The 20,949-nt window shown below is 47.0% G+C and overlaps 1 protein-coding gene across 1 annotated transcript in view; it reads left to right on the forward strand.

Moving 5' to 3' along the window:
- Positions 1-20,949, forward strand: part of PLXNA4 (plexin A4) — a gene marked incomplete at both ends in the record, with an annotated part of 435,010 nt that overhangs the window by 261,614 nt on the left and 152,447 nt on the right. The window contains one exon of the mRNA XM_080614763.1: positions 15,247-15,347. Coding sequence (XP_080470889.1) covers positions 15,247-15,347 — 101 coding nt within the window. The remainder of the gene's footprint in view (positions 1-15,246; positions 15,348-20,949) is intronic.

The raw sequence follows: 20,949 nt of genomic DNA on the forward strand, positions 1-20,949 counted from the left end.
CTGATCCTCAGCTGCCCCCTGGTTTTATTATATGTTCCTAATTTCCTGCTCTCCATAAATGCTGGGAAAACCTCTCTCTTGATTATACGGATAACGGTTTTTCTCAATGCCTGCTGTTCGGTTAATAAACCAGGGACAGGGATTGCTGTTTCTGGAAGAGGCAGGCTGTAATCCATGAGAAGCAGAGGTGATATTGTTCCTTCAGGACATACATTATTGCCACCACACTGGGTGCGTGCCAATAGGTAAGAGACAGACAGACGGATATCATAGAGCGGTAAAAGACTGAGCAAAGCTGTACTTATAATTTTACGGTTCACTGGTGTGAAATGGAATCCAGTAAATAAAAAACATGTTCCCCTTTCTGTACCGTATCAATCTGCCAGTGGTTGTAAATGCTGTTAGCTGGCTGCCAGGGTTGCATGTGTGAATGCATGGACCGTGTCTGCATGCATGAGAGGGAGTGTGATGCAGAGTGATGAATACTTCTGGTCCTCTTTGCTGATGCTAAGGCTGCTATGAGCCCACTGTGGATGGAAGGAGGCCAGGTCCAGTGGACAGACATCAGGAGAGGGGATTTCAGCAACCTCAGTTTCCCTCCACTTGACCATTTTGTGCATCAAAGGGTTTCCTAAAGCAAGATAGATATAACCATAGCGGTATTTAGATAGTGGCAAGACTGCTTTAATAAGAATTGCCTGCAAGCAATCTGGAAAGGGAATTTTTACAAGCGCCTGTAGGGACAGGCCAAGCGGAACGGCTTTAACCTGCCAGAGGGGAGACTGAGATGAGCTCTTAGGCAGAAGCTCTTCCCTGTGAGGGTGCTGAGGCGCTGGCCCAGGGTGCCCAGAGAAGCTGTGGCTGCCCCATCCCTGGCAGTGTTCAAGGCCAGGTTGGACACAGGGGCTTGGAGCAAGCTGCTCCAGTGGAAGGTGTCCCTGCCCATGGCAGGGGTTGGAGCTGGATGAGCTTTAAGGTCCCTTCCAACCCAAACCATTGCATGATTCTGTGAATTCTCATGCCAATGAGTGTGTTTGACCTTCAGACAACCACTTCAGTGCTATGCCTGACCTTCTCCAAATCTCTAATGCTTCTTGTTCCCTGTCGCCTTCCCAAATGGCTCTGAGGACCTCAGTTGTAGAGTGCTGGCCCTTTAGTGCGTGTGTTTGCATTAGCTGGAGAAAAGGAACATTAAAGAGGAGCAATGTGGAGGTCACTGCTACTGCTACTGAGACAGGGAATTCAGATGCCCTGAGCTCTGCAAGGACACTCCAAACTCTTTGAACCTACTGGTCTCTTTAGTGATGGGGGTGATACCTGGATAAAAGGGTCCAGAAGGCTCATCAGTGTCCTGCTAAGAGGCATGAGTGTCACCTGCAGTGATGACGATGTGCACATGAGCCAGCCTTCCTGGGAGGTGCTGGGTCTGCCCCAGAAGCCAGAGAGCATAACTGTCCCCACTGCTTGAGGTGGACAGGAAGAGCGAGTTCTTTGAGCTGCATGGCACGGCTTGTGTTTCAGAGGGGCTTTCTGAGGGCCTGGACCTGCTCTTTGCTCTCATTTCTTTCCCCTTGCATTATGTGCCAAACGGGTCTCCTTTCTTCTTTGTGGCTGGGAACAAAAGAGCATTTTTGAGTTGAAATGCACCTGAGCAAATCCCCAAGCCCAAATCAGATTATGGGCTTTTGAAAGTGATGCCCACAAGAGACACAGGTGTAATGAGAGACATGGAACCAGTGTGCCTTTGATCATCGAGGTGGAGGGCTCCTTTAAGATGCGTGGGTTAATCCTTCTCCCTTTCAAGATGCCAGTTTGGGAACCACCTGGATGGACTTGGCAAAGGCTTTGTGGGGTCTCTTGGGTCTCCGTGCTTTATGCACAGGCCAGCTGGCAGCATTCGTCTTGCAGTCGTCCAACACCATCATTCCCCCCCTAGACCCTGTCCTTACCCCCTGGGTAACACTCTTGCTTAGTAGCAGCTTTTGTGAGTTCAGTGCCTGGCAGCAAGGAGCTGAAATAAGATCCCAGTGTTTCAGATAGTACCAAAGCAGCACTGAGCCTTAAATCAGTTTTGAACGAGCCCTGCAGGTTTCCAGTGCCTGGATTGATCCTATCTAACTTTGGTCTATTCATCAAAGTGTTTTAGCCGGGTGTAGAGCTACAATATATAGGCACTGGATAATGCAGGGCCCCTCTGAGGGTGACTTTGCACACTTGATACCTGAAATGCCCTATATTGAATATTCTTGGCAATATACAGAATCATAGAATCACAGAGCAATTTGTGTTGGAAAGGACCTTAAAGCTCATCCAGTTCCAACCCCTGCCACGGGCAGGGACACCTTCCACTAGAGCAGCTTGCTCCAAGCCCCTGTGTCCAACCTGGCCTTGAACACTGCCAGGGATGGGGCAGCCACAGCTTCTCTGGGCACCCTGGGCCAGCGCCTCAGCACCCTCACAGGGAAGAGCTTCTGCCTTATCTCCAACCTGAACTTCCCCTGTTTCAGTTTGAACCCATCACCCCTTGTCCTATCACTACGATATTTAGGTGAAACAATGGGACCCCTGCTTCAGTGATTCATGGTTTATGAGGAGGGGTACTATTAAGTAGTAAACTCCCTGAATAAGCCTGAAACTCCTAATGCTTACTCCTGAATAGGGCCAGATGGCTGCTGGGTGACATATTTTCATGAAGCATAAGACATTCTTCATTCTTTGAGGAATCAGATGATTCATTCTGTAAGGAAATAATGGGAGTTTTATTGTGTGGATGCCCTGTCCGTACCTTTCTGTACAGCACTTGAGTCAACACCACAGCCCGCTCCCATTAAAAAACCCCAAAGAAGCTAAAAATAGCATGAGGACATCTCTGAAACGGCTTCATCCTTGGCAGCTCTCAAAGAGCCTGAGGGTTTTCCTGGTTATATTCTCCAGGGATCAATTTTGGGCCCAAAGCTCCTTAAAAAATGTCATGAAAGAGTGGGAAGCTGATATTAAAACCCATGGATAAAATATTCAGTGGTACAACGATCAGCTCAGCATTTACAATGATGAGGGCAGAGCTGATGGATGACTTGGGCTTCCTTGAACCAAACAAGTGCAAACTTCCCTGTCTCACAAGAAGGAATGTAGGTCAGGATGGAAAATGGGACATGCATCCTAGAAAGCAGTGACTGAAGTGGATGAACAGGCCATTTCTTTACGTCCTTGCAAAGGGTTTCTCTTAGACTAACCTGTAGTAGAAACAGGCTGACACCATTGTGCATCCTTGGAGGAGTGCAAGAGAATGGGTGAGTAGTATTCATGCCCTGCGGTCAGCTCTGGAGGCTCCTTTTGCATTAAGAGCATTGGGAGATACGAAAAGGAGCACTGAAGACCCATGAAAAGTATTTCTAGGGAGTGGGAAGCTATGAATTTCTCAAAGGGATTGTAAGAATCTCAGTCTGTTCATTTATCAGAGGGAAGATTGGGGAATGACTCAGGATAACTGAGCATCTTCTCAGGGTGGAAACAGCAGGCTTAAAGGACTCTTCAGTGTAGAGAACAGAAACAAAATGAGAATCAGTGGGTCAAAGCCCAATGAATTCACATGAAAAGCAAGGCCTGTACAAGCTTTTTATGGCGTGAGTGATTAACCACTGGAACAAACTGGCCGTGAAATGCATGATTCTCCATTTCTTGGTGTCTTCACATTGAAATGGAAGGTCTTTTTACGCAACATACTTTAGCTAAAACCAGATTATTTGGTTCAGTATAAGGGTAGACAGGTAGTGGCCTGTGATGTACGGGAGGTGAGAACAGATGATCTAATGGTCCCTTCTGACCTTACATGCTATGCATTTATATGATCCCTGAGTTAAATGTCCTTGAACTTCCATTTTATGGCAAGATGAATGGCTGAGAAAGCTGGGAAAACATGTGCAGTGCTTGCTGCACTAGGTTATGCACTTAATCTGTTGAAATATGGGCACTGGGGGCTGGGATGGAGCAACCCTCATTGCAGTCAGTAGGAATTCTGCACTTCAATCCCGTCGAGGAATAAAGCACTGCAGAGAGGGAACCGGGCTTTGCTAGGAACTTCTCACTTATTCCATGCTGAAACAAAGAGCTTTAGAGATATCTAAAGGCAAATAGATGTGCCCCAAAATAGTTGCCTGCATCTCTGCCTGGTCACTGTCTTTTTGGCAGCGCTAATTACCACCCAAGCCTTGAAAGCGCATTGAGCTCTCACAGGCGTTGGCTGAGCAGTGAGCTCTGTCTGGTTTCCTCTCATGTAATAAACTGAGACATATATTTAAGGTCTCTGGAAGAGCCTGCTTCATATTTTCTCCCTGGATCTTGGTTAACTCTTGATTAAAACACTCAGTAACGCTGTTGGTGATGAGTGCTTTGGAGAAGCAGTAGTATCGTAATAGTCCTAGTTCTGCGTCTCTTGGTTGGGTTAGTTTATGTTCGCTGTAGTTCGGGATCAACTGCGAGCAAAGGTTATCATGGCTCTCTCTGCCTCAGATCTTCAGGTTTTGGTTTGCAGATTAAACGACGTGACCCCATAACTCTTCAGCTGATGCTATCACTCCAACTGATGCTGCCGGAGGCAGTCACAGTGCTCTTGTCAGCCGAGATTTGATGGCACTGCATCACAGTTTAAGCTGATGCATTTTCTCTCCCAGCTGGGATGAGCCTGAAGGATGTGGACAGTCCGTGTGCCTCAAGCTGAGAGATGGCACCCTGTTAAAGGCAGTGGTTTAATAGTTGTGATGATGGCCAGCTTTATCCTGAGCAGCATCAAGAAGCACGGCCAGCACGTCAGGGAGGGGATCCTCCCCCTCTTCTGTGCTCTCCCCCCTGCAGTCCTGATCCAGAGCTGGGGCAGCAGCACAAGAGGGACGTGGAGCTGTTGGAGCGAGTCCAGAGGAGGCCACACAGATGCTGCAAGGGCTGGAGTAGCTCTGCTCTGGAGCCAGGCTGAGAGAGCTGGGCTGGGTCAGCCTGGAGAAGAGAAGGCTCCTGAAGGGGAGACCTTAGAGCAGCTCCAGTGCCTAAAGGGGCTGCAGGAAACCTGGAGAGGGGCTTGGGACAAGGGCCTGTAGGGACAGGCCAAGGGGAATGGCTTGAACCTGCCAGAGGGGAGACTGAGATGAGCTCTTAGGCAGAAGCTCTTCCCTGTGAGGGTGCTGAGGCGCTGGCACAGGGTGCCCAGAGAAGCTGTGGCTGCCCCATCCCTGGCAGTGTTCAAGGCCAGGTTGGACACAGGGGCTTGGAGCAACCTGCTCCAGTGGAAGGTGTCCCTGCCTGTGGCAGGGGTTGGAGCTGGATGAGCTTTAAGGTCCCTTCCAACACAAATCGCTCTGTGATTCTATAATTCGATGATTCTATGTGGTCAGTGCTTGAGAGTTGAGGGAGGAGAAAAGGAAAAGGCAGGAGGTGGAGAAGGCTATAAAGAGATGACCTAGGCCAGCAAGTAGCCCCTCCTTTTGCCATTTGGCTAATAAGGGTAAATAAACAGTCAAATGTCAATGGTCAGGATGATCAGAGGTATGGAGCAGTTTCCATGTAGGAGGTGACTGAAGAAATAGGAACTCCTCAGTCCGGGAAGAGATAAGCAGGGGTGTATGGTAGAGACTGGTGAAATTGTGAATAGCAGAAGGGGATGGATTGGAAGTGACTGTTCACCACCTCTGCAAATACAAGAATTACAGGGCATGAAATTAAACTGTTGAAAATCAAGCCCTGAACAAATGAAAGGAGGTGATTTCTTCAAGCAGTGGGCTCTGGACCTGTGAGACTCCCTGCCAGAACATGCTGTGGATGCAAAAAGTCAAGGATAAACTGGAAAATTAAAGAAAGATCTGTTCAGGATACAGCACAGAGACACATAAGACTCAGAATGAAAACAGCCAAAGGCTGGGCAGCTTCTGGGGACATATCATATACGATGGCCTGTTCTTAGGCTTTGTTTGGTGATATAAGGCCTTGGCTGATGAACTGGGATATGTGGAGTGTTGATCCCATCCAGTACAGCTGGTTTTGGGTGAAATAATGGGGAATTTTAAGTGTGATCTCACTGGAGGAAAGGGCATTTTCAAACTGTCTGCCAAAATTCCTGTAGATTGATAGTGCTTGTAGGGGTCCTATCCTGCACAAAGGATTAGATCAACACGATCAATCCTTCATGAACTGAATCATAGAATCATAGAATAGTTAGGGTTGGAAAGGACCTTAAGATCATCCAGTTCCAACCCCCTGCCATGGGCAGGGACACCTCACACTAAACCATGGCACCCAAGGCCTCATCCAACCTGGCCTTGAACGCCGCCAGGGATGGAGCATTCACAACTTCCCTGGGCAACCCATTCCAGTGCCTCACCACCCTCTCAGTAAAGAATTTCTTCCTTAGATCCAATCTAAACTTCCCCTGTTTCAGTTTGAACCCGTTACCCCTTGTCCTATCACTACAGTCCTTAATGAAGAGTCCCTTCCCAGCATCCTTATAGTGGATCTAGAAACCCAGGACAGAGTGAGGGTGGCTGGGGAGAGAGGTGAGGCAAAGATTCTCCAGGCAATGGGATGGACAATTCTTAGCCCAGGGAGATGGTAACAGTGTAAAGATGAGTTTTGGAGTGGTGATAAGATTACACTTATGGAAGTGAACAAGGAGACCCATAGGATACCTGAGAGGATAGCTGCTCAGGAGAAAGAATCTGCAAGAAGATGCTCCTTGATAACTGAGCGTAAGGAGGGGGACATCTGGATGTGGATGGTGGAACAATATGACCATAGCCATCACCAGTAGAAACAACTATTAACTTCTCCCTCTGTGTGTGTGTGTGTGTGTGTGTGTGTTAACTCTTGAGGGCTCAACCAGGAGTCTTCAAGTGATGCTGGACTTTGAGAAAGCCCATTGCAGTGACATGAATTTCATTATAGGTCCCAATTAAGTCTATATATAGTCTTTATAGAGCCTGGGTAACGATGTAGCCCTTGCTCAGCAGGCATGCTTCAGTAATCACACAAGCACCAGCTCTCATTAAACCTGGGCTGGCCCTCCGTTAATTGTGACATGAGGCTCTCTATTTTGAAGGCATTTGAACACGAACATAGAATCATAGAATGGTTTGGGCTGGAAGGGACCTGAGAGATCATTTAGTTCCTGTGGGCAGGGACACCTCCCACAGTCTCATTTAGTCAAACCTCGTTTGTTTTACAGTTTGGAGACTGAGACACTTGACCATGGATTAAAGATTTAGTGGCAAACAAGGAAGGGAGATCTAAAGCTACCTGGACCCAGAAGGGAAAACACAGATAGAATACTGCAGGCACAGAAAGTTGGCCAGAGCTGATGGTTTTTGGGGTAGGCAGGAAGGTGGTTGTTTTCTTCAGACTTGGGTAAAATCACTTGACATTCTCTCCACCCCTCTGAGCTGGTGAACTGTGGCTTTTACAAGGGACAAGGATTCCTAATGCATTTCCTGCCTAGTGCAGAGAGCACATCAGCATGCTGATGGGATGTACTGTTGCTATCCCAGATGAAGTGATAAATGCTCCATCCCTGGCAATGTTCAAGGCCAGGTTGGAAGGAGACTTGGGTGGCATGGTCTAGTGAGAAATGTCCCTGCCCATGGCATGGGGGTTGGAACTGGATGATCTGAAGGTCCTTTCCAACCCAAACCATTCTATGATTCTATGATAAGGAAAAAAATGAGGGAATTTGAAGGAATGCTAAATGAGATTCAACACTGAAACCTCTGGACACACTCTTCAATCTCCAGGTTGCCAGCCATACTCAGAGCAACATGGTGTGTCCCTGGCTTCTCCTTGAGAATTGATGCTTTTGAGAGAAGAGTCATTGTGGCACTGGAGACTTTGAAGAAGGGACAACACAGGGTGTAGGTTGAGAAGTTGTGAAAGAGGAAGCTGGGAGGCAGCCAAGCCCTCAAAAGAAGGTCTGAGATAATCTTTATTCTCTGAGTTTCTGTTCCTTTGTAAGTAAAGCCAGATCAGAGAGCAGGAATGAGCTGGGATGCAGTGAAGCACAAGGGCTGTATGTACAGAGCAGATGGTGAAAGGCACTTGTTCAAACACAGTCTGTGTCTTCACACGAGGTCTTTGGAGTTCCAGAAACAGCTTTCTAGCTATGTAACACTGCGGATTTCTTCTCCCCGTCTCACATTTTCTGTTGTCACTGGTTATTCTGGTGCTACAATTAGGAAGAGGGGAGACTTCAACGTGTTTAGGGATTGTTTGCAGTGGCAAGATTAGAGGAATAGCAGAAAATCAAGTATAGCATTGATGTGGGATTCACCTCACCCAGTGTTCACCATGTGCATTGTAAACGTCTCCATCTGACCTGGCTGTCTAGACTTCTTTATGTTCAGTGGATAGACATAGGCACATCCAAGGTGTGATTTATCTTATCCTTGGTAGACATCTAAAACAGAGCAGGCAGATCCTACCCTGCAAAAGGTCTCTTCTTCAACAGAGCCTGGGTTTCTAGCTTAGACTTAGACACTGATGTTACATACAGACAGACTTTGGTGAGAGTCCATAACCCTTGCTTTGCATGCATCCCAGGACAGAGTCTTGATGCATCAGAAATGAAACCTAGCACGCTTTATGTAGAAACTGGCTTTTCTGAACCAGTTTAAAGCAGGGTCCTGCCAAGGGGAGCACGAAGAAGAAAACTGCACAGCAAGGGATGCAAAGAAAATTAAGCTGTTGCAGAAGCACCAATAGAAATCTCATTGTGAAAGCATTGGATGGGAACTGACACCTCTCAGCCTTACCCCAAAGGTTTCTGAGGTTATTGCCAAAGAGATTGTGGGCATCAAATCTTTCTATATCTCACCTTGCTTTACCCCTGTTCATGTGAATGGTGTGTAAATGTGGCTTGGATTTTCCTCTGGCAATGTCACAGTAAAGACATCTCTCACCAAAGATGTGCAGGACAGCTCAGGGCAGCAAAAAGGGGAGGAGAACCAGCACACACGCAACTGTAGGTAGGAAGCCCTCTGCGAGCAAGTCTATTTGGACAGGTAATTTATCCTGCCATGCAGTGGGACACTGACCCCCAGTTTAATTATTGTGTCATTTGTCCTTGACAGCTACTACCGCTTCCAATTAACTCCCTTTAATTAAAGCCTCCAGTTTTCCAAGTAGGTAAGCATGGATTTACTGGGAAGAATGCTACAATGAAGAGGAAGAGCGTTGGGGTGTCTGATGAGAAATGACATTCCCTGTCCCAGTGGGACTGGCAAGTTATTTACTTATCACACTGGAGTGGCAGGCTGGAATCATACCAGAGTCTCATCTCTGTCCCTGCAGGAGCATCCCCTCTCCCACCAGTTTTACAGCCATCTACATGTGTGTGAGTCCTGTTATTTCCCAGTATAAATAAGACATCCTTCAGCTCCCTGGCTTTCCTTTTCTGTGTCCCTGCTTTTTGTAGGTCAGGTGGATGATGCACATGGCATTCAAGGTCCCTTTGTCCACAGCTCAGGCCAGATTCAAGTTGGCACCCTGGGATGCCATGCAGGTGACTGAATATCCTCACTGACTCCGTTAAGAGAGCAGACTCTGGTCTCTTAGGAGTTTTTTCTGCCTTGCTCTATTTAATAAACTGTGTTATCATGAACACTCTATTCAAGGCTTGGAAATCAAATAAGCTCCTCTCTTAATCTTTCTGCAGTTTCTCGGGGCTGGCTGAGTCTCGAAAGATAGAGGCATTCACAGAAGCAACATGGCTTGACGAAGTCACTGTTCAGTGTTTTGGAAATGTATCTTTTGACTGCTGGGGAAGGAAACTGGCTACTTAAGATGCGTTTTTGTACATTTAAATTGACTTAGTCCATCAGCCTGAATAAATCCCACCGCTGCATTAACATCCAATTATCACGGCAGAGATTGAGCAATGATTCACGTTTTGACCAGAATGTTGGCAGTTTAAGGGGAGAAAGAAAAAAAAAAGAAAGATATGTAATGTATATTGGAATAAAAAAGTCAAAAACGGGAGCCAGAAAATTATGACTGAGCACATAGCAGGAGCTGTGAATATATAATGGCAGAAGCAGGAGCCAAATTTCTAACAGGATTAGCTGTTGCTGTCTATCAGATCCAAACCCCTCAATCATTGTGTTTTAAATGACTCGCTCTAACTCATTCATACCAGGGTGAAAGTGAGGCTGGGAACTGGAGAAGCTGTAGTTTAGGCTGGATCAGAGGTGAGATGGTGCGTGAAAAGCTCTGGAGTTGGATATACCAGGCGAGCTCTGAACCATACAGCACTTTGCAGATCTTGCCCTATTCTTCAAGATGTCCTTGTGAGCTACAAACTCCTGAATGATTTCTTTCGGGACTGGTGAATGAATGTGTTGATGAAGTAAAATATCCTTTCAAATCCTGCTGCAGCAGCTGGACCTGCTCATCATTTTCTTGCTGCCCTTGAGAAGGACATCAGATTCACTTAACTGCTTGTCTGACCCTGGCTCTGGGATTGCCTTTCACTCTTGATAGCTGTGAGTAGAGGACAGTCTAGATGGTGAAGATGTCTAAGGGATACAGGTCCTGACCCTTTGGTCTCCCCTCTTCAAGCAAGGTACTTGTGGTGTTTCGAAGTCTTTCACATCCTCCACTGCACAGCAGTGATCTTGGACATCCTGTGGTGGGATAACTGCTCTGGAAATGCTGCCTATCTTGGAGGGGATCAGAGATCTTCTCTGGTCTGCTATGGACAGAGCCTTGGAAGCACAGCAGCTCCTAGATGTCCATCAAGCTTGTGGACAGGAATACATATTATACCTGGCAGTGTTCAAGGTCAGGCTGGATGGGGCTTGGAGCAACCCAGTCTAGTGGAGGGTGTCCCTGCCTATGGCAGGGGGTTGGAACTGGATGAGCTTCAAGATCCCTTCCAACCCAAACCATTCTATGATTCCATGATTTCTTCTATATTTCAATGAACCCCAAGTTTAAATATGTTAATAACCTAGTGTTCTATAATCAGGTCATTCCTGGAATTCTTACATGAACTTGCTCAGATACCTTAAGCCCACATCTTCAAAGACATTTATGTAGCACCTATTTCATCTTCATGAGACTCACTTTCAGTTTCTGCTCTCGTTGGTAAAATAGGGATATGTGCTTTCATTGATGAAATGGGGATAAGTGCTTCATCACAGGTAGGATATAAGCCCTTAAAACAACAGCAATCTCTTCTTAAATTTAACCACTGAAGGAATGTAAATGACTTCTAACCTGTCTCATAGTGCCCCCAAATGAAGGACACTTTGCTTTCATTAATCCTCTGTCTGCTGAAACCCTGTTTGTATCTGCTGCAAATGTTGACTCCAAGTTCCACCCTGATGAAAGAGCAGCCATAGGGAGCCTCACCGAGGTTCAGAAATGACCTTGAAAAGTTGGTTAGACTTTCCAATGATGGAGAAGGGGTGGAAGGAGTAATCACAGCCTGGTTTACAATGCAGATTTCAGCCTTCAGTGCTGTCTAGTCCTCTCATGGCAGTGAATAATGTTTCAGTTTAAACCCTTATCTCTTGTCCTATCACTCCAGTCCCTGATGAAGAGTCCCTCTCCAGCATCCTTGTAGCCCCCTTCAGATACTGGAAGCCGCACTGAGGTCTCCACGCAGCTTCTCTTCTCTCTGTAATTGGGAGGGTGCATGGACTGTTCTTTTCCAGCTATTTGAGGGGCAGCGTAAGGAGCTGATGGCTCCCAGGAGGCACAGTCAGTCCTCCAAACATTCAACTTGGAAAGCTGAGCTGAATTAATTACAGTTGATGTTGCAAAGGAAAACAAGACCTCTGATGTGCCTTATTTGCTTGATGCTCTTTCTTCTCTTCCACTGCAGATCCGTAGGTGGCTTTTCCTTTCAGTCGCAGCTCCTTTGTTTTTCTGTGGTTGCTTTCTTTATTAATTACAAGGTCTGACACTTGCAGCCCAAGACATTTGTCAGCAAGGTACAGTTTTAATAAATCTCACAATAAAGCTACTCGAGGTGAACTCATAAAAGGTCTCATATAGCAGGAATAACACGTAGCAATGCAAATGGTGACACCGCTACACCTACTACTCTGGTGTGCTTGACAGGGTGTGGATGTAGCATGGTGCACGCTCTATATAGCTGTGCTCTCTGGGATGGCTGCATGATCTTAAGGTCCTTTCCAACCCTAACTATTCAATGATTCTATGAGCAAGGTAACACAACAAACTACATCCTATAGAGATCAAGTACCCTAAATAGGTACTTGAAAAGGAAGCATTTCTGCGAAAATAAAGATCTGGATTCCCAGTAGGTTCCTCCTGCCTCTGAAAGGAGCTTGGGTATCCTTTGATGGCTAATTAAATGATAATAATATTATTATTATTACAGAGACTGCTTTTCGTATACTCTTTTGGCCACAATTTAGAATCATAGCATCATAGAATAGTTAGAGTTGGAAAGAACTTCAAGATCATCTAGTTCCAACCCCCCTGCCATGGGCAAAGAAATATCAAATTTGAATCTTCTAGGACTTCTTTCTGATACATAGGTCATAGTCACAAGTGGATTTTGACTCAGAACATTCAAACCCAGCACCAATAGATGTTGGAAAAGGGCATGTTCTGCTCTAAACTTCTTAACCAAGGCTCACTTCTATAAGGCAGATGTAAACTAGCTCAGGAACTGAGATGCAGAAAAACTATTTACAGCTAATGAGGATAAATTGAGCAGCACCATATGTTAAACTGAGGGTATTTTGGGTAGGAACTGCATAGCCAATCCCAACTGTGTTCCCAAATTTCTAATTACAAGGCACAGATTACACCATCGATTACATCTGGATTGAGGGATGGCAGATTTAGTCTTTCAGAACTGAATTATCTGCCTCTTCTGCAAGTTCACAGCACAAACATGGTCTAATAGGTAGGAAATAAAAGAGGCGATCCTGCCCCTCTACTCTGCTCTCCTGAGACCCCACTTGCAGCACTGTGTGCAGCTCTGGTGTCCTCAACATAAGAAGGACATGGAGCTGTTGGAGCAAGTCCAGAGGAGGCCACGAGGATGATCAGGGGCTGGAGCACCTCCCATGTGAAGACAGGCTGAGAAAGTTGGAGCTGTTGAGCCTGGAGAAGAGAAGCTGCTTGGAGACCTCATAGCAGCCTTCAAGTGTCTGAAGGGGGGCTATAAGGATGCTGGAGAGGGACTCTTCATCAGGGACTGTAGTGATAGGACAAGAGGTGATGGGTTCAAACTGAAACAGGGGAAGTTCAGGTTAGATATGAGGCAGAAGCTCTTTACTGTGAGGGTGCTGAGGCACTGGTACAGGGTGCCCAAAGAAGTGGCATATTCTCCATTCCTGATAAGTGTTCAAGGCCAGGTTGGACAGAGTCTTGGCCAACCTCTAGTGTGAGGTGTCCCTGCCCATGGCAGGGGGTTGGACCTGGATGATCTTAAGGTCCTTTCCAACCCAAACCATTCTATGATTCTATGAATGGCCAACATAAGAAATTATAAGGTCTCCACTCCTTGATTTCTCCTTTTAAAAACTTGTATAACTTTATGGATGCATCACAGGCTGCTGGGTTCAACACAAGGCTAACTGAGTGAAATCCTGGCACATATCATTTATTTTTGAAGAACACCTGATAACTTCATGACTGAAGCTTGAGGAAGATGGAACTACATTCATGACCAAACCATTCTACCCTTGAAACTTCTTGATACTTCCAGAAGTTTGAATGACTCGTTCCCTGTTTTGATTCCCTGATGTTCTTATGCGCATGGCAATAGATTCAAATTGAGAAAGGTGGTTTTGTTGTTTGTTTTGGGGTGGTTTTTTCCACATTCTCCCTTTTTTATTACATTTTTCAGTAGCTGTAGTTGGTTTCCTTGAGTGATTTGACACAGGCAGCAGTGCAATGGTAAATAAACCCCACCATATTTCTATCTGAAGTTTTCTAAAGCTATTGCCAACTTCCAAAGGTAAAAATAGAGGGTTTTAGCTTTTCCTCTTGATAGGGGTTAAGAGACAATTTCTGACACAAACAGAAAAGGTCTCCATAAATAGCTGGAACTTTGCCTGATATATATTGGTATATAAAGGCAGTTCTTGGTTCATTTACAGACGCAATCAGAATGACTCTTAATCTGTCACTTCACAGCTCAAACCCTCTTGAACATGGAACCAAGTAAGAAATTGCCACTAGGATCCAGGTGTATTTCCTTGTCATTTGTCACAAGGAGCTGTTCTGCAGTTTACAGCTGGCAGTTCTCAGTGGTGTTTCATCAGGATAACACCACACTATATCATCCGAAGGAATAAACTGTCCCTGCTGACATGAGCTGGGGTGAAGGCTCTGGCAATTGACTGCGTATTACAGAAGCTCTCTGAAGCTTATTCAATGGAAAAAAAAGACTATCAGGTCGTTGGGCCCAAATTGTACGTTTGGCTTCAAAAGAAGAAGTAAGGGGCTTACAACACTTAATAGGAATCAAAAGGCTCTGGTCCATTAGACAGAAGGTCAGGCTTGGCAGTTCCTTTTTTTCTTTGAATTCCCTGACTGAAATACTTTAATTAAAAAGAAAGAAAGGAAAAGAAAAGATAATATAATGCAGTATTTTGGCAGTAGGTGGGAATCCTCCTCTCATGCCTTCAGAGCTGCGAAGTCAGGGTGACAACAAGCTCATCAACACCCAGGCTTTTGTCCTTTTCCTGCTGGAAACAACCTCTTCAGGGATGGGACAACTGATGGTTGGAAAGATGCACGGGCATTGGGGAGTGGAGCTGATGCTCTCCTGGGACCAGTGGTTGTGTGCAGTGCGTCATGGGAGGCAGACAAACACATCATGAGGCCACAACCAAAGTGCAGGAGAGCACTGAGATCCATTGAGTTTAACCTGATACAGAAGATCACTCACTGTTTAACTGTCTCAAGGTACCATGTCACCACAGACTGCTCACAGTCTGAGTGATTTGCTGATTCCCTATGAACTGTGCAAGTGAGACGACCTCGCAATGAAGTGTGGAAGGCCATGAGGAAGAGGGGAAGGCCACAGGGGTTGTGCTGATCTCAACAGGGTTTGTACCAAGTTGTATTCTGGAGCACTCTGCAGCCACATTCCTCTGTTCCAAGCTTGCTGAGCTCTGCATGGATGTCCTTCTGTGAACCAGGGGAAGAGGCCAGGGAGGGTGGCACCTCTGTCAAGTCATTATGGGCATTGCAGAGCCTGACAGGTTGTCCCCTTTCCTCTTGCAGCTCACCCGGGTGCCCGTGGAGTCATGTAGCCAGCATGAGACCTGCAGCGAGTGCTTGGGCTCAGGCGACCCTCACTGTGGATGGTGTGTTCTTCACAACACGTAAGTACCTGCTGATGTTTGCCATCATCTCAGCCCTGCTTTTGCTCCAGCCATCTTCCCTTAACAGCTGTAACAGCACATGGCAGAGATGCGGAATGCTGTCTCAGTCTCTGGGTGAGCCACTGAGTCACACATGTACCTCCAGGAAGGTCACTGGGACTTATTGGAGGAGACTGCTTAACTAAGAAGCATTTTTTGGAAGGCAAGGGAAGAGAAGGGTGGTAGAGACTGGTCAGATCTCCTCAATCATCTGATCCACCTGCAAAGTGCCTGTCCACCCTGATGCACTTTGAATCAAATCATCCATGAGGTCTCTGTATGACAATTACCTTCATGTTTCCATTGCTTAAGGCAGTTTGGCTTTGATAGCAGCCTAGCCTAGACACTTGTCTTGGCACCTCCAACCTTTCACTGCTGACCCATACCTCTCCTCTTTCAGACTTGTCCTTATCTCCATTGCCCTTAGAGAGGAATCCCTGTAAGCATCATGGGGTCTACTCCAAGAAAGATTTCAATGGGACCTTATGGTTTTTATGCTCACTATGGGAAAATGTTGACACTGAAGTTGGGCACAAATGAGCCAAACTGGTTATTTGGCTTCTCTGTCCAGGATGCTGGGCAAGTTTATCTCTATCTGCATTCTCAGGCTTCTGAATAATAGGCCAAAAAGGGACCTGGTTTCACCACTGCATTATTCTACAGTACTGGCTTGTCCAGTACCTCACAAGGAGCACTAAATCCAGGTGTCCTCAGAACGGAGAGGTTAGTTTCTTGGCTTTGTTTTTTCTGTAGGCTTTTAAATGATGCTCTTGATCTTCAAGTTGCCTCTCTGCAGCCTTCACTGCCAGTGATGTTCTCCTGCAGAGAGCCCTCTGTCAAAGCTATGGAGAGGAAGGTGTCGTGTTGGTGGAGCTCCTGGCTATGAGTGGCAGGGTGGTCTTATTTGCCAGGAACTTCTCAGCAGAGACAATGGCTGGAAAGTGAATTAAAACTGTCTAACCAACCGCTTCCAGCTGAGCAGGGCTCTGCAGGGTGCTGTCACTCCAAGTCACTCCAAGTCTCACAATGTCCTTGGCAGAAATGGAGGCTTTTTCTGATGGACCTTGCTATTGCAGCATGTCTGTCTTATACCATTGAGTTCACCTTCAAACTCTCCTGGTGCCCACAGTGATCCAGTTGAAGTGATCCTCTTTGCTACCTCTCCTTTCTGGGACAGAAGAAAAGGGAGCAAACCTGTACCGTAATCCAGCCTTCTGTGGATGTTCTAACTTGTGTGACCCTCATCCAAAGCCATGACACTGCTTAACTTCAGATCAGAACTAGGTGATCCATCCCAAAACTTGTCCAAAACCTTGACTCAGGCTCTGGAATTGTTCAAGGGATCCTTGGCAATCCATTCCCTGAGTTGTGGTCTGGTGGGCATGAACCCATGAAGCCTTCACCCTCTTGGCCTGAGGATTATTTCTAATTGATATACAGCTCTATAATGTGTTTCCATCTCACCTTATCCTGCATCTATCCTATGGAGCACGGTGTGTTTTGCTGTCAATGGAGGGGCAGCACAGACTATGTGCAAACAGGATAGAGAACCATGAATCTGGATGTTGATTGTACCACACCAGTGCTAGATAGTTCATCTCCTGCTGTCCAGGGTCAGTGGCAACAAGCAGTCAATACATCCAGCAATAAATCCCCAAAAAGAGAGAAAAGGAGCGAAAACAAACTGCAGATTCTCATTGTGAAGGAGTGTCAGCAATGTGATGGTTGGTGACAAATGAGGGTGGCAGCATTGATGTAGAACAAGAAACCCCCATAGAGATTTGGTCCTTCAAGGAGACATTTGGCCTTACAGTCTGGACCTGACTGATGCAGGATCCCCATGTCCTCCTCCCTCTGGCCACTTAACCTCTGTTTCCTTATCTCAAAAGGAGAGGCACCTTTTATTTATGTAGAATCATGTACCTTGCAGCAGGGTCACTGACATTAATTCCCTGTGGACTTTCTTTTAAACAGTTTGAAGGGAAATGTTATCAAATCCCACTCCAGTCTATCCCTTCCCTTAGTTTCCTCTTCAGTCAAGAAACCTGATTTCCAGTCCTAGTTTGGAAGGAGTTTTCAGTGCAGACTCAGGTGCTCCACTCTGTGTCTCAGTTTCCTCATTGTTAGATAGCCCTCAGAGCAGAGGAAGCAATTGCATCCCATTCAACAAGGTTTGGCTGTGCAGGATATCCAGGGTAAGAGTGAAAACCTTCTTAAGTCTCTTATGTAAGTCTTATTATATTAAGTCTCTTATTAGAACTTCTTGAACAGCAGAACCCCTTAAGATACATTAACAGACCTCAACTGAAATGCATTGTCAATAATTGTCCTACACAAGGATGGTTCAGGTGCAATGCGCCATAAGCATTTCACCTCGTGAGTGCTAACACTTCCATTCCCTTTTCCTTACAGTCAGGAATCCAAGGGGATTCCTGCTGATGCAGGAGCTGTTTTGTGGAAGGATGGAAAAGTCAGTTGTGCTGTGCAAGAGCTGGGGTAGAATGGTACTGGAAACCAGACTGCCTGTGGGCAAAGCCATGCCTTTTACTCATATTTCTCCTCCAGTATAAACCATCAAGAGGAACAGTGGTAGATTGGGAGACAGGTGGGGTACAGCATCTAGCGCTGTCTCAGACTCTTTTCTCCAAACCCTCATTTCCAATCTACCCTCATCTCCTGCACATGAGAGGTCTGGGTACGCTTGGGGCCGGCTCTCCATCCATCCATCCATCCATTGCCTCACAGCAGAGCTGGTCTGTCTGCACCGAGGGCGGCGTGCCAAGGCTCAGGAATTGATTTCCACAGCTCTTGCTGTCCTAACCTTACACTGAGAAACTCGAGTCTGCTGAGAGACAAAGAGACAGACAGACCCACAGACGGCTGCGGGAGAAAGGAGAGGGGGGGAAGGATTGATTGGCTTCTGCCCCTAGGAGAGCCGATACAGAGCAGGTCACCGGAGCTTTTCATCTCTGTATCTTTAGCCCCGATCTTGTGTTCCCCCCACCTTTCCCTGCTAGAGCTTTGCTCCCCTCCTGGGCTCTGTTCAGGCCTCTTTAGGCAGCGATGAATCATTTAGTCGGTGTAAATTGAAATCGTGGCGCTCGCTTGCTGCATGGGTCTCCTGGGGAGGGTGAAGGGCTGGGGTGGGAGCAGGGAGGGGAGGAACCAGCCTGAAAAGCACAGAGGCACTCGGTGCCTGGCTGCAAGGTCGCAGCAATGTCACCAGCCTGAACGGGGGGCTGCAGAGAGGGATGAGATCAGAGCAAAGTTTTCTCCAAGCCTGAAATGAATCATTGCTTCCTCCTGTGTCAGATACAGCAATGCCTGAAGATGCCATCCAGTATCTGACCACCCCTCTAAACCCCCCGTCAAGTTTCTTCTGTCTGCATTCAAATCCAGACTGTTACCATCTTCTACCTCTTTTCCTCCTCACATGCAGAGGGGCAGAGATACCTGCAGGTCTTTGCCCCAGAGAAGGAATAAATCCTTCTGCAGCTGAATGAGCCCTTGCCCTCCCTGCCTGCCACAGCACCAGCTCCAGACATGTACAAGCGCTGATTCACGTGCATGTGGTAACCACGCAGATTTTCACCCCTCCACAATGTCTCTGGCTTATGCTTAACACTCCAGCTGCCAGGAGGATGGATATTTGGGGCAGAAGATCAGCAGCATCCCTGTAGAGAGATGCAATATGTTATGAAGGGGACGTATGCTGACCTTGCTGAGTGCAGAAGGACCTGGCCCAGGCTCTGCCACTCCTAGATCTTGGCTGTGCTGTCTCATTTCATAGAATCACAGAATCAACCAGAGTGGAAAACACCTTCAAGCTCATCAAGTCCAACCATTCCCCAGCACTGCCAAGGCCACCACTAACCCATGGCACTGAGGCCTCGTCTCCACGGTGTGTGAACACTTGCAGGGACGGTGACTGCAGCCCTGCCCTGGGCAGCCTGTGCCAATGCCTGAGCACCCTTTGGGGAAGGAATTGTTCCTCAGCTCCATCTAAACCTGCCCTGGTGCAGCTTTGAGGAACTTCCTCCTCATGTAGCTTCTAATTCTGAAATGAATATTCCAACATGCACAAGCTGTCCTTAAGGAAGGATGTACCCCCCTAGGCATCAGCCTCCTTCTGCTCTGGAATCTGCCCTTGCTATTATTGGGACTCCCATGGCAGGCAGGTCATTAGTTGCAATCAGAAAGGAAAAGAGTCCCATTTTCTGGGAGGATTTGTGATATTTCAAAACTTTTTTTTTTTCCAGATTTTAGTGGCCAATTATTTTTTATTTTAATAAGAAATGTTCTCAAAAGCCATTTTAGAAGGGACCGATTCCATTTAGTAATTACAGAATGATTCATATGGACTTCAGAAGTTCTTATTTTGGGATTTTATTTCACTTTTTAGTAAATTGCTAAAAAATGCAATATAAAAAGTCACTCTGAAGTGAGGCATTACTTTTTTCTTTCTTCCTTCATTAAAATGAAACATTTGGGCATCTGTGATTTCTTTCTCCCCCCAAAGTCTTTACCAGCTCTAGAGACTGAGCAAAGTAGGCCATCAACAAACACTTGGTTTGGAGAAGCTGACATTTGCTGTAGAGGGAAGAGGGTTTGTTCAAGCATCACCAGCCTGTCCTATTGTGGAGGGAGCAGGGACAGCAGTTGGCTCTGCTCTCCACACTCCTTTGCTCATCTGTGAGGAGCTGCTCATGCTCTTCAGGTGCCTTCTGGCACCCAAGACCTGCACCTAGGGACCTGAGCTGGCTCTGCTGGCTTTGCACCCCAGCTGCAGAACACATGTAGGAGAGGCCACCCTATTCTTGAACCATGGGAACAGGATGCCGTGGTTTCCCATAAGCATCCTCACCCTATGAATGAAGCAGTGACAGAAAACTCTTAGATATAGGCCATACCAGTCACCTTCTTGTATCCGTTTGGCTCTGTGTTAGTCAAGGGATGACCAAAATCTGGTACACAATTACTTAGGCTGAGCTGACCACAGATTAACTGCAGCAGCAGAGACAGTGTTTATGAGACACTTCACAAGCCATATAAGAGTTTTTTTTGTTTCCCCCCAAAAGCAAAGCCCTAGTTGAAGAGTTTTATCCTGTTCTCTGGCGGCAGACGCATCTGAAGTGCCCCTCCGCATCCTCCTGCTCTCCAGCTCTTCCCCTCTGCCTTGTAGCTACAGGATACTTGTGTACGCAGATACTTGTGTACTCCTGCCCCTCTCCCTTCTCCCGACTGACTCTGTGCCGAAGCCTGGAACCCAGCGGCAGGTCCCCGAGGCTCCCGCCCTCCTGCTGGAGCTGAGCCAGAGCCCCCGGCCTTCGCTCGGCCCCGCGATCCCTTGAGTGTCGCTGGGTCCACAGGAGCGCTGGGACCCAGCCTCCTCGCTCCGCGCCCGTCTCCATGGCACTGCGGGGCTTCAGGCTCTGCGCCTGCGCACGCAGGGACCGGACCCTGGCCTGGCCCGTCCGGGCTGTCCGCGGCAGGTTGCGCCGTGCTTGTAAGCCCGAGGCCGGACTACAGCTGCCGACGTGCCCCGTGCGGGGGAGCCGTGCGC

This window comes from Psittacula echo (genome assembly GCF_963264785.1).
Source record: "Psittacula echo genome assembly, chromosome: 1".
NCBI classification, from domain to species: Eukaryota; Metazoa; Chordata; class Aves; order Psittaciformes; family Psittacidae; genus Psittacula; species Psittacula echo.